Source organism: Canis lupus, chromosome 15, assembly GCF_048164855.1.
Source record: "Canis lupus baileyi chromosome 15, mCanLup2.hap1, whole genome shotgun sequence".
NCBI lineage: Eukaryota > Metazoa > Chordata > Mammalia > Carnivora > Canidae > Canis > Canis lupus.
Window position 1 is genome coordinate 57,823,602 of NC_132852.1, and position 13,539 is coordinate 57,837,140.

General features: G+C 35.9%; 1 protein-coding gene across 3 annotated transcripts in view; it reads left to right on the top strand.

The window, feature by feature from the left end:
* CNTNAP2 (contactin associated protein 2) overlaps positions 1-13,539 on the top strand; it is a 1,976,111-nt gene that overhangs the window by 262,408 nt on the left and 1,700,164 nt on the right. The window contains exon 2 of one of the 3 annotated variants that reach the window (XM_072777574.1): positions 10,989-11,038. The exons of the other annotated variants lie outside the window; for them this stretch is intronic. Coding sequence (XP_072633675.1) covers positions 11,026-11,038 — 13 coding nt within the window. The 5' untranslated portion in view covers positions 10,989-11,025. The remainder of the gene's footprint in view (positions 1-10,988; positions 11,039-13,539) is intronic. 3 annotated transcript variants of the gene reach the window in all.

Here is a 13,539-nt window from a genome sequence, read left to right on the forward strand (position 1 = left end):
TTTATGGTGGTTGTCCATTTCCCACTGAATGCTCCTGTTGGAATGGAGCTCACAAAACTGCCTGGTCATTTTACAACAGCTCAGAAACTATGGAATTTATTCATAATATTAGAATAATTGTATCAATTTACGTAAGATGCAACATGAATGTAGGAACCATCACTGATTTTCATTGTTTTGTTTTTGGTCAAATGACATAAGTAGAACTTTCTAGGCTCTCAGATATTATTGGAGATTAATGAATGCAGAAAAGTTATGCAAGCTTTTGCACTCATATGTTCAGAATGCTCTGCTAATTTCTGTTTATGACAACACATATATTGACTCATGCGAAGATTTTTCTGTATTTATGTGAAGGAATTTGGCAGACAAATGGACTTCAAAATGAAAGGATTGTCACAGGTATAGGGCAGAAAAAGCCATTGTGTCAAGAGGAATAAAAATGAGAAAAGGAATTTGGTTTTATAGAAACACTTTAAGATGGGCCACTTGTTATGTCTACTTCTAAAATGATGAAACTTTATAATGGGATCCATTTGATATTAACTATATTCCTCTTTTCCCAGGTATGTATAACATGTTACTAATGTAAAGTTAGAATAAACTATCCCAATAGCAAAATTTGGTTATCAATTATATTATTAAGGAATAGAGAAATAATGAAGCAATATTACCAGACACGAGAGGTTTACTTACTTTATTTATTTTATTTAAATTCAATTTGCCAACATATAGTGTAACACCTAGTGCTCATCCCATCAAGTGCCTTCCTTAGTGCCCGTCACACTATTACCCCTCCCTCCTCCTCTTCTGCAATCCTTTGTTTCCCAGAATTGGAGTCTCTCGTGGTTTGCCCTCCTCTCTAATTTTTCCCCACTCAATTTCCCTCCTTTCTCTTATGGTCCCTTTCACTATTTATTATATTCCACACATGAGTGAAAGCATAGGATGATTGTCTTTCTCCAATTGTCTTATTTCACTCATCATAATACCCTCCAGTTCCATCCACACTGAAGCAAATGGGAGGTATAATCCTTTCTGATGGCTGAGTAATATTTCATTATATATACAGACCACATCTTTATCCATTCATCTGCCGAAGGACATCTTGGCTCTTTCCACAGTGTGGCTATTGTGGACATTGCTGCTATAAACATTGGGGTGCAAGTGTCCCATCGGTTCATTACATCTGCATCTTTGGGGTAAATACCCAGTAGTGCAATTGCTGGGTCATAGGGTCGCTCTTTTTTTTTTTTTTTTTTTTTTTAATGTTTTTGGTCACTCTATTTTTAACTTCTTGAGGAAACTCCATACTGTTTTCCAGAGTGGCGTACCAGTTTGCATCCCACCAACTGTGCAAGAGGGTTCCCCTTTCTCCACATCCTCTCCAACATTTATTATTTCCTGTCTTTTTAATTTTCACCATTCTCACTGGTGTGAGGTGGTATCTCATTGTGGTTTTTGTATTTACCTGATGGCAAGGAATGTGGAGCATTTTCTCATGTGCTTGTTGGCCATGTGTATGTGTTCTTTGGAGAAATATCTGTTCATGTCTTCTGCCCATATCATGACTGGATTGTTGTTTCTTGGGTATTGAGTTCGATAAGTTCTTTACAGACCTTGGATACTAGGCCTTTATCTCATATGTTACTTTCAAATATCTTCTCCCATTTTGTAGGTTTTTAGTTCTGTTGATTGCTTCCTTTGCTGTACAGAAGCTTTTTATCTTGATGAAGTCCCAATATTTCATTTTTGCTTTTGTCTCCCTTGCCCTCATAGATGTGTCTTGCAAGAAGTTGCTGTGGCCAAGTTCAAAAAAGGTTATTGCTGTGTTCTCCTCTAATATTTTGATAGATTCTTGTCTGACATTTAGATCTTTCAGCCATTTCGAGTTTATCTTTGTGTATGGTGTAAGAGAATGGTCCAGTTTCATTCTTCTGCACGTGGCTGTCCAATGTTCCCAGCACCATTTATTGAAGAGACCATACATGAGAAATTTAAACAAAAATCCCATTCTCTTGGTTGATGAACTTCTAATCCACTGATTTGCCATAATGATCAGTTAGAATAATATTAATGGTACATATACAAAGTTTTAATGGTAAACAATTTCAAATTAAAATCGAATTTTACAACAGGTAAAAAAAAGTAGGTAATATCTAATATTCAGAAAATAATCTAACTATTTTAAATAGTCATTTAAATATAATCCATTTAAATATTTTGAGTTACTTAATGATCTAAATATTTGTAAAATTTTAAGTAATGAGCAGCTTTCAGAAGTTTTCAGAATAGTGTAACAAGTACCTAAATGTACTAAAAGTCAGACTATCCTTTATACAATGTAGATATAAAATATATCAAGAACCAAAATAGAACTATGGAAGACTTTAGATATTTTGAACATGTATACAAGACAATGTATAGTGAGTCTTCCTACCTCAGACACTGTCTCCTTCCATAGGATCATAGATTCCATGTATCATCTCTTTTTTTTTTTATTTGTTTCTCTTCTCAAATTTCCCAATTATCTATATACTCAAATGAACATATAGATAGATATCGTTATACAAAGGGTCTTTCTGTATCGATGCTTATTTAACTGGATAGTATAACTTTGAGATATTTTCATATTGGCGCACAGAATTCTACTTCAAATTCTACTTCATTCTTTTCAGTAGAAGTGGTATCAATGTATCATTTCCCTATGGAGAAAATTTCATGATGTTTGCTATTACAAAAATATTGCAGTGAACATTCTTATACATCTATTTTTTTTCATTTTTGTGTTAAAATATGTGAAAAAGTGAGATACTTGAGTCACAGCTATGTGTCAGGTTTTATTCTCAACCATCACAGAGGAATTTGATGTGCTATTTTGGCTTTTTTATATTCCATAGAGTCCTCCCTTTGTTTCCTGAAAAACCATGCTTTATTTTTCCCATTTGACACTATTTCTCTCTTTGAGATGCTCTTTACCAAGTGCTTTGGGCAAGACGATATGTAAGAATAAATTGCCTTAAAGCGTGTAACACAAAATATTCATTCGTATGAATGTTTTTTTCCAAATGAGATACATTGCCCATTCAAAAGGAAGTTGTTTTTTTCATCTTAATAAACAATTTCTTAAAACATACCTTGTCTGCATTATATGTAGCTTATTATAAGATAAAGAGAAAATATAAATCAAAGTTACTTTAGAAATTGGCTCTGTGTTTTCTCTGAAGAAACTACTGTCACAGAACTACTAGAAATATTTTTTAGCTTCCTTCAAAATGTATCTAATGTTCCTTATCTAATACTTGTTAAAATCTTTTAATATGGACGTTCCATTCTCATATTATTTTATATCCTTTCCTTTTGAGTTTCTCATCTCTAGGGCATCTTTTCTTATTACAGTTCACATTTTAATTTCTTTCTTTATTCCCTCTTGGGAAGGAAGAACAGCCATATATGAAATAATATTTTGAGCCCTGCACCCTTTAAATATTTAGTGCATATTATAACTACAGTAGAGACAAAATTCTGTGAGTGGATTCTTGTTTCCTTACCTATTTTGCTTATATTTATTTCTTTGGAAAATGAATGGTATGGTCCTTGCCCACAAGTGTTTTGTGATTAATGGTTATATTATTGTCATTAGTGAACTCCATGGGGAAAGGTAGTAGGGTTGAAAGGTGTGGGGGGAAATGCCAGAAGCTTTGGGGTCCGTGTATAAGGGAGGAGGGGCTGGAGAGATAAGCAAGTATTCTTTACTCTCCCATTTTTGAGCACCTCACTTACAAATTAAGGATATTTGTGTTCTAATCTCTTAGCAACCACCCAATTTGCGCCCTCTCAGAGGGGAAACTGAGTGGCAATGATCCATGCGAGAGATGACCAAAACTGTTATCAAAATGCTTTAGTCATGCTGTACCACCTCCTTACGCCCACACAGTTCTCCTGGGCATCACATTTCTGCACACTGCGTATTCATGATGCTCAGCAGCACTTAAATCTGTAAACAATTCTAACAAATATCTTTATAGTAAAATACAAGGCAGCTCTTCTCTCTGCTATTTTTGGAGATTTTGCACACCATAACGGTAAGAGGCTTTAACGTTTGGCAAACCTTAGCTTAAACTTAGATAAGACAGCTGTTAAATACGTCATTAAAATATGTCTGAATCCCTCAGAATATTCAGAGAATGTCCGTCCATACCTTTCATACTTCCCTCAAGTAGAACTTGGGGAAAATTGCATGAAGTTTTCACAGTCTGGGCAGGGGGGTAAGTTTAAAAAGTTCAATGACAGAGTTAACCTAGAGTTATCAAGGACCTATACTCCATGAGATTCATCTTCATCAGACTGTCAGCATCATCAAGTTAGGTAGTGTGTTTGGATCTCCTAGACACCGCTGTCCTTCCTCCATGCATCCTTCACCTCATTTCTGTGACTCACTAGGACTCACAGGACTTGGAATGAAGTCATACACATGGCTATGATTTACTACACCAAAAATGTATAACGCAAACAGAAAAGATGGTGGGGTGAAATCCAGAGAAAACTAGGCATAAGCTTCCAAGACTGTCTCCTTCTGGAGTCACACAGAAGACATGTAATTCCTCCAGCAGTGAATTGTGACAGCACATGAGAAATGTCACCTAGAGAAGTTGGCCTGAGGCTGGAAGTCTAGAACCAATATGAATAGTAAATCCATCATTCAAAGAGTAGTTCTATCCTACACAGACATTACAATATTGTCTATGAACAATTGCTACAAACATTTCAGACACATATTGAAAAATAGTGTTATAAATCAAACTTTAAAATTATCAGTGGTTCACAGTCTCATATATTCACAACTTACTTACATTTTATTATTCATCACTGGCAAAAAAAAAAATCTAATCCAGCAGGGAAAATGTGATAGATCTAATATTGCATGCAGAAGCACTAGATAAAAGGTTAAGCAAAACCACAAAACAAATGGGGAACAAAACAAAACAAACAAAAAATCTCTTCTTCCAAAATATGTTGTTTCGGTTTCTTAAATTTTTAGAAGCAAAATTTATGAATCTCAAATTATTTTCATATTTTGTTGAGCTTTGGTTATTGGAATATAGTCACACTTTTCTGAATCTTTCCTGATACTATTTTTCTTTTATAGTCTACTTTTATACTATTTGCATTTTTTTGGATGAATGAGAAACAGATTTTGCCTGAAGATGAGCCTTCTTTACCTGTTGCCAGAATCCCTACAAGAAAGTGGAAAATACCCCAAATTCTTTTCTCCTTCCTTCTTACAAAAGCTTCCTTCCAATAAAGATGAGTAGTTAACTAGCAGACATATTCTGGGCAGTCAGCATTGCTCAAAATAAGAGAAATGGAAGACTCTTTGCAGCTGGGGTCCCTTCCACTCCATCTATACCTTATGCAACATAAATGATTATTTTTACAGAGGAGATATTCAGGTTAATGGGTGCCTTTCTTTCCTGGGCTACTAGGACAGATATGTCCCCAAAGATGTTGTCATGTATCTGTAGACCCTTCTGAATGGTGGGGAACAGGAAATTGTAATGGCCATAGCAACCATGAGAATAATTGTTGACAAATGTTGTTGAAGGCTGACTGTGTGCCCCTCTCTGCTCTCAGTGTGTTACGTATATAGCATCAATTCATTCTCTAAGTGAACTCTATGATGGATGTGCTTATTACTATAGTGACTGTCTTCACATTTCAAGGACCAAGAAACTGAGCCAAAGGGCAGCTTAATTCCCCCATCACTTCATGGAGGAGCAGTGAGTCATATTTATTATGTGACAGGGAACTAAACTAGTAAAATAGTCTTCAGGGGGAATGGTTCAATTCAGTGCCATCTAGAGCAGGGGCAAACATTTCTGGTAAAGGGTCAGAGAGTAAATAAATATATTTTAGGCTTTGGAAGCCAAACAGTCCCTGTCACGATTGCTCAACACTGTAGGCTCAACATTGTAGGCTATATGTAATAAATAAATATATAAGGCTACAAAAAATAAGTGAGGATGTGTTCCAATAACATTTTATTTATGGATGCTAAAATTTGAATCTCCTATAGTTTTTGCTTGTCACAAAATTTAATTCTCTTTTGATTGTTTCTAATCTTTAAAAAACATAGAAATTATTCTTGGGTCTAATCCAGAGGGTGGCCAGGATCTTGCCTAAGAGTGAGTCTGGATTTCTTCAGCTTGCTGAGGTTTTCATTTGTTTGTTTGTTTGCTTTCAGTTATAGATTATGATCATAAAATATGAAACTGATATTGTAAACCTTGTATACTCATTGTTTTCTAGTGTAATCCATATCTTGGTTCACTAAGATATGCCGACGAATGTAGGAAGCCTCAGACCAAGCCACATCTCAGTGATAATCACAGATTTTTTTTGTCTATGTGTTACTAACAAATCTGTCATTTCATTCAAAATATTTTTTTTCTGGGACTAAAATATGATGACAGCAATCAAAATATTTTCTAAGGTAAACTGGTTTTTAAATATTTCCCATTTGTAATGTAATCTATCTTTTATTTGATGATATATATGAAATCTTTCATAGAAGTAGGCAGGGCATGACCAAATCAGTAAATAAGCAAGTGCAGACATTATCTTCATTTTAAGGAGGCAGTAACTGATATTCAGTGAGGCTACATAATTTACCCAAGGTCTCAAAACAATTAACCAGCCATGCCTGGATACGCCCTAGTTCTTCTGGCTCCCAAGACATCTTATCTCCTAAAAATGCTAACATTTAATTGACTGTTTTAACAGACCTACAGAATGGTTACCAATCTATTTGAACCTCTCACTACGGTAATTATTTTTTAACCAAAGGACTGAATGTTTTGAAAGTTCCTAAATATTGGGGTACCTGGGTGGCTCATTGGTTAGGCATTGGCCTTTGGCTCAGGTAGTGATCCTGGGATTGAACCTCACATGGGCTTCCCTCTGCCTCTCCCCTGTTCCTGGACTCTCTCTCTCTCTCTCTCTCTTTTTTTCAAGTAAATAATCTTAAAAAAAAAAAAAAGTTCCTAAATGCTAAAGTGCATAAACTAATGATTAATTTTCCTGGTTAGTAATAATGAAAACATTTAGAGCTTCATATGATTAAGAACCTGAGATAACATAATTCAATCAACATAATTCCATTCAAGATAAAGGAACTGATAGTTTAGTTAATCCATTCATTCTCATTATGGGAAATAGCAAGCATTCTGTTAGGCTTTTTGAAATAAAATGAAGCCACAGGCTCCTGGGTCTATTTGTGTAGACTAGAGAGTCAGAATGTCTCTAATTGTTCCACTTTTCTACATTAGTACAATAATAGTATAATGCTCGGTTCTGGATAGAACTTAAGAAAAATATTTCCCCTGGGAGGAGGGGTTGGTGGACATTGGATGGGCTTGGCAGAAGTTGGATCTAATAGTGCCTGTAGCCAGAGAAATACCAAATCAGGCCTCACACATGTTCTAGTAAGAGTTCCTTCATTTTACTCATATGATCTCATAGATTTTTAGGACTGGGAAGACCTTTATTATGCTTATCTAGTAGCAATTTGGATAGGAATACCCTCTAGTACCTCTGAAAGTCATTCATCCTCCTCTTAAGCATCTTCAGTGTATCGGGAGCTCACGTTTTGACAGTTCTAGTTATTAAAAGTATTTCCTTGGGTCTCATTTAAGTCTGTGGTCCTGAAACCAATAACCTTGTTATTTTTAGTTCTGCTTTTCTGGAGTAACTCTGCCCAGATCTGTCTACCTCCTTTTATATGTAAAAGTTGCTGAAACTGTTCTTCCTAAGATATGATTTCCATGTTTCTCACCATAATGATTTTAACTAACATTTATTAAGTGCATACTATTTGCCAGAAATGACTTTGAATGCTTCTTTATGTGTACCAATAATTTAATTTTCATAATGAGCCATGAGGTACATTCTATTACTAATTCCATTTCATAATGAGGAAACTGAGTTATCCTAAGGTTCAGTAGTTATATCAAAGTCACACAATTAGTGAGTCACAGAAAGGTTTAGTATCTGGAATAGTCACATAGCTGGTTAGTGGGGAGCCAAGATTTAAATGCAAACAGTCTAGCTCCAAGGCCTGAGCTACTAACCCTTAGACAAATACATTTCTTTTTATGCCTTATTATGATTTATGCTTTGGTCAATAGATGCTGTATCCCTACGATTCTAACTTCTTTATAAGCACCTTTCCCAGGATCGGAGAAATATATTTGTTATTACATCAAGTGTTCTCTTTTCTCACTGTCTGGTATTTTGTGCACAGGATGACTGACCATAAATGCTGAGTCATTAACGATGGCCAAGGTAGCCCTTCCTTACTTTGTGGTCATATTGAAGAGTCATTAAGAACAAGAAGTCTTGGGATGCCTGGATGTCTCAGGGGTTGAGAGTCTGCCTTTGGCTCAGGTTGTAATCTTGGGGTCCCGAGGTCAAGTCGCACATTAGGCTCCCTGCGGGGAGCCTGCTTCTCCCTCTGCCTGTGTCTCTATGTCTCTCATGAATAAATTAAAAAAAAAAAAAAGAGAGAGAGAAATCTTGTTCAGTGGCCAAGATTACTCTATTAAAGAGTAATCAAAATACAAAGTTATTCTGAACAAAACAGATTCTCAATAGTCCCATGGAAAAGTCAAACTCACATGATTCTACTGACTCACTAACTTGGAAAAAAATGTATATTCAAGTGAAAAGAAATTTAAATCAGAAGATCAAGAGATGGGGGTGTTTTCTGTTAAATAATGATTAAATAGAGAAAGTTGCTTTTATAGTTTTTTGGAGAACATCTTGCTATGAATTATCATCTTGAGTCATGTTTACTATTTTTACACTGAGAAGCTCAAGGCACTATTTTTCTTTCTTGCTTCAGTAAGTTCAGTAGAATAAATGAATTTTGCATGTGTTGGTCATTCAGAATTCTACCATTCTTTATCTGCTTCTAAATATAATTTCTCATCATAAAACTGTAAATATAGTAGCCACAGAACCAAAAAGTAAGTAGGATGTTCTTAGGTGATTAAAAAAAAAAAAGTCAATCTCTTTCAAGTAATTTTGAGAATATCTGTTATAGCGGAAGCAGTGCAGGGAAGATAATAAAAAAATAACAGTGGTTTATAAAAGCGGACACTAATTTACCTGTCTCATTTGGTTAAATGAAGGAGTCGGGCACCATTTAGCTCTTAGGTTGCATTGTGGGATACAGTTTGTTGTTAGCCTTCTTTTTTAAAAGCCTGAGAAGCAAAACCAAAATAACAGTTTAGAAAAAAAAAAAAATTTTCATTAGTTACAGTCTCTTTAATATAGCTCACAAAGTTGGGTTTGTAAGAGTCTGAGTGTGGCCCTGAGTCTGAGTTGACTTTGGAGCCCTGATAAACGTGTGCACTTATTGCCACAGTACCATCCCATGGGCCAGGCCATCTCTTCACAGCGACTGGAGCTAATGAAAAATCAACTAACACCCCTAACAATTGTGTCTGGAAGGGCTGGATGTTTCTTTCTCATATATTAAGAACCGTTTTGCCTTACCAACATCAGTACTCTGTTGTAATTGCTTTTGTCTTGACTACAAAGTACTTGGCTGGTTTAGAACACAGGGTGATTAATGATCTCAGTATCTCTGTGTTCTCTGCCAAATTGAATTTAGTGTATTTGTACAGGTGATCACTCTGGCCTGTGTACACAGAGAAGCAAATTAATAATTAAAAATAGATAAGCTACCTGTTGGTCACTTCTAACTTATTTTGCTTAGGCTGAGGTCCACCCCTTGTATGTAATTCAAAACTCCACCTCAGTGCCATCAAGCCCCAGTTGCTCCAGGGATGGAATGTAGAAAGTGCAAGAAAACAGACCTCCTTAAACACAATAAAACCTGAAGTGGGAAAAATTCTGGGATAGGATGTGGCTGGTGATGTAGTCTGAAAAAGGCATTCTCCATACTTTTTTTTTTTTTTTTTTCGTAAAATAAACTCAGAAATATGGGGGGGGGTGTTGTTTGTTTTTATTTTTTGTTTTTTTCCTGGCGGAAGAATGCTAAAGATGGAGTAAAAAAAGCAAGTAAGAAGCTAGGAGTTCAAAAAAGGTTATGAAGTGCTTCTCTGTCCAGATGGCCGGCCCCTGTGCCCTCTGTGTTCTGGGGTGTGATACGGACACTGGTAAAATTCATCAGGGCTGAGCCTTGGATCTCTTGCCACGTGGTTCCCGATGCAGCACAGAATTCAGTCAAGACATGTTGAATGTACAAACAAAAATGTGATCACTGTAGAAGTAGCCCAGTCTTATGGATAGGAGCAACAAACTTAATTACTGCTACCACATTTTAAAACTCCTTTGATTTTTTTTTTTTAAATCTTGAAGAAATTTGTTTGGCATTTGTTTAAGATTTCATTTATTCATGAGAGACACAGAGAGAGAGGCAGAGGCACAGGCAGAGAGAGCAGTCTCCCTCCAGGGAGCCTGATGTGAGACTTGATCCCAGGACCCCAGGATCATGACCTGAGCCAAAGGCAGATCCTCAACCACTGAGCCACCCAGTTGCCCTTATTTTGCATTTGTTTGCTGAAATAAAAATAATTGTCTTGACCATTCCAGTTGTTCTCTTCCCCAGAAGCAACCATGTCCTGGGTATGGTTTTCAGACTCCATCTTCAGAGAGTATTTAAGAGCAAAGGACATTTATTTTTGCCAAACATACTCTGCATTTCACAAATGATACATGAGGATTAGTGAATGGTGTTCACTGTAGCATTAAACTGCTTTTTTTTATGGCCAGACACCATTTTAATCTAAATCTGCAGGAGCTGTTCACAAGAGAATTACCCTGTGAGGTTACATTTGGATTGGTTCTACTCAATAAAGTGACATAAAAATAGGAGCCAAAGTTCAACAGAATTTTAAGAGGCAATCTCATTAGCTTTCTTATTTATTAATGTGACTAAGGCTTTAATGGTGTTTTCACAGATTTTACACCATCATGATGAATACGTGATGTCAGAAGATGCTCTGGACTCGTGAGCTAATTTTTACAGCAATCCTAAACTTTCAAGAATAGTTTAAAACTACTTTTGCCCTTTAGCTTATTATAATTCCATAATTCTCAAAATTTATGTAAATTGTTTCTTTATAAAAAAAAGGCTGAACACCAGGGTTTGAATGCAAGGTATGCTTCAGAAAAGGTATGAGCACAGTTTTTTGAGTAGGTAGGGAAGAACATTTAAAATAAAATTTGAATAAAACCATTTAGATTAAAAAAATAAAAGATGATATTGTTAGTAATAGTGGCACAATGATGTGGTTTCCACGTAACTATCTTGGCAATATAGTAGGACAATGTTAGGGAGAGGAACAATAGAAATCCTAAATAATTGGTATGTCATTTGTAGTAAGTTAGCAATTTAATATTTATCATTTTTTGCTTAATTCCTGGAAAAACTGGTGGCCGTTCACAGTGGATTGGATCCCTAAAGGTCTACCATGTGCTCAGAGTCACTTCATAACTCAGCACTGCCCATGTCCGAAGGGTGCCATAGAGGCTATGGTGTGAGTGGCCTTCCCCAAGTCTCATGTGACTCAGTAGCCCTGAAGCCTCCGTGTCTGATGCAGAAAATTAGAGGGTGTGTAGAATGAAGTTTCTGCTTTTGAGGAATTTTTGGAAAGAGGAAGATAGACATCATTTTATATGACTTAGAATCTCATGGTCAAAGGGTGAATTAACTTGCCTTTGGTCAATAGAGCTAGGAAGGAGGGTGTAAATATCTGGAACATAGGTGTTCTAATTTAAAATTTAGTGTTACTAGCCTCATACTGCACTGATTTCTTTTAAGCTCATCTTTATACCAAGACTATGATGTTTTTAGTAATTTTTAAAATAAATTATCATTTTAAAAAACCCTCCACCATTGCAAGAAACCACGTAGTGATACGCCAGTACCAGGTGCCTCCAGATTCTGCTGAAAAACATAGGCTCTAGCATTAGTATTAGTCTGTATTCTAGTTGTGCTTCTTGTGACTTTTAGTTGAAATAATCTTGTGCCTTTGTGAGGGCAGTTTTTAAGAGCACATGATGTGACAACAGTTCAACTCTGCATCTAATCTCACCTCCATCCATTGTTCATTAGCTCTGAAAATATCTAGTTGAACTTCCTAACCTCAGGTTCTTGCACAGAAAGGTGGATTGATAATACCTGTGTTTCAGATAATATAATCCCTAAACAGTGCTTCTGAGAGACTTAGTAAATATGTGTGTATGTCACATGTGTTAATCACTTATAGTAATTACCCTTTATTCATGGGAAATGCATTCCAAGATCCCCCAATGGCTGCCTGAAGCCATGGAGAGTACCAACCCTTGTATATACTACATTTTTTTTCTATGCATACAAACCTATGATAGAGTTTAATTCATAAACTGGATGCAGTAAGAGTAACAACAAAACTAATGCTAAAAAGAACAATTCTAACAATATACTGTAAGAAAATTATGTGAATGTGGTCTCTCTGTCTCTCTCAAAAATAAGTCCTTGGATTGCACACTCCCCTTCTTGTGGCAGCATGAGGTAATGGAGTGCCTGTGCGATGAGATCACGTGGGGGATGAGACGAGCACTGTGTTGACCTACTGACTACTGTCAGTCTGAAGGAGAATCCGATGCTTCTAACCCCTTGTGACTGCAGGTAACCACAACCATGGAAACCAAAATGATGGATAATGGAGAATGACTGTATTTACAAATATGTATTCCAAACCTATTTATTTAATGTTTTTATTTGAAGATCTATTACAGACAGTCATTTCCTCACAGAAAGATATAGCATGACACCTTATATTTAAAAGAGTTGATTCAGGAAATAGAGGCAAGTAGCAATAAAAACAGTAAGTTGTTTTGGTCCAACCCAAGGCAAGTAGCTAGTAAATCCTATATTTGTTAAGTATATACCAAGATTTGGCTGAATCAAAGGCTGAAACTTGTTAAAGTTACCATTATTTGCTATCTATTCATGAACAAGCCAGTTATTGAACACACTTCCCTGTACTGCAGATGAGTTATTTTGAGAAGCTGTGACAGCTTAGGGAATGTCTGGAACATTCTGAATTTATAGTATGGAAGATACTGATAATCTCCCATAATTAGTGCCATGTATCCCTCTCACAAGTAGACTCTTGCATAGAATAAACCTCACGTCTGAATCAGAATAATACTTTGGAGTTTTTATGTTTGTGGTGGGAAAGGGAGTAAAGTTTCTTTAGTCCCTTTTTTGCAAATTTGGTAATTCTTGAGTTGGCTTATATATTAAACAATATCTGTGAAATAGCTACTCTCTTGTGCTGTTGATATTATTTGGCATGTATGTGCAAAGAATTCGAGTATAAATTCATTAATTACTAACAATGGTAAGATGAGACTATATATGTTGCACTGGTGACAGTAAAAGTGTGGATTCATAGTTCTTGGCATGATATATTTGGAAGCAACTCATCTATTCTAAACATTTTTGTGTTGATATATATTCCA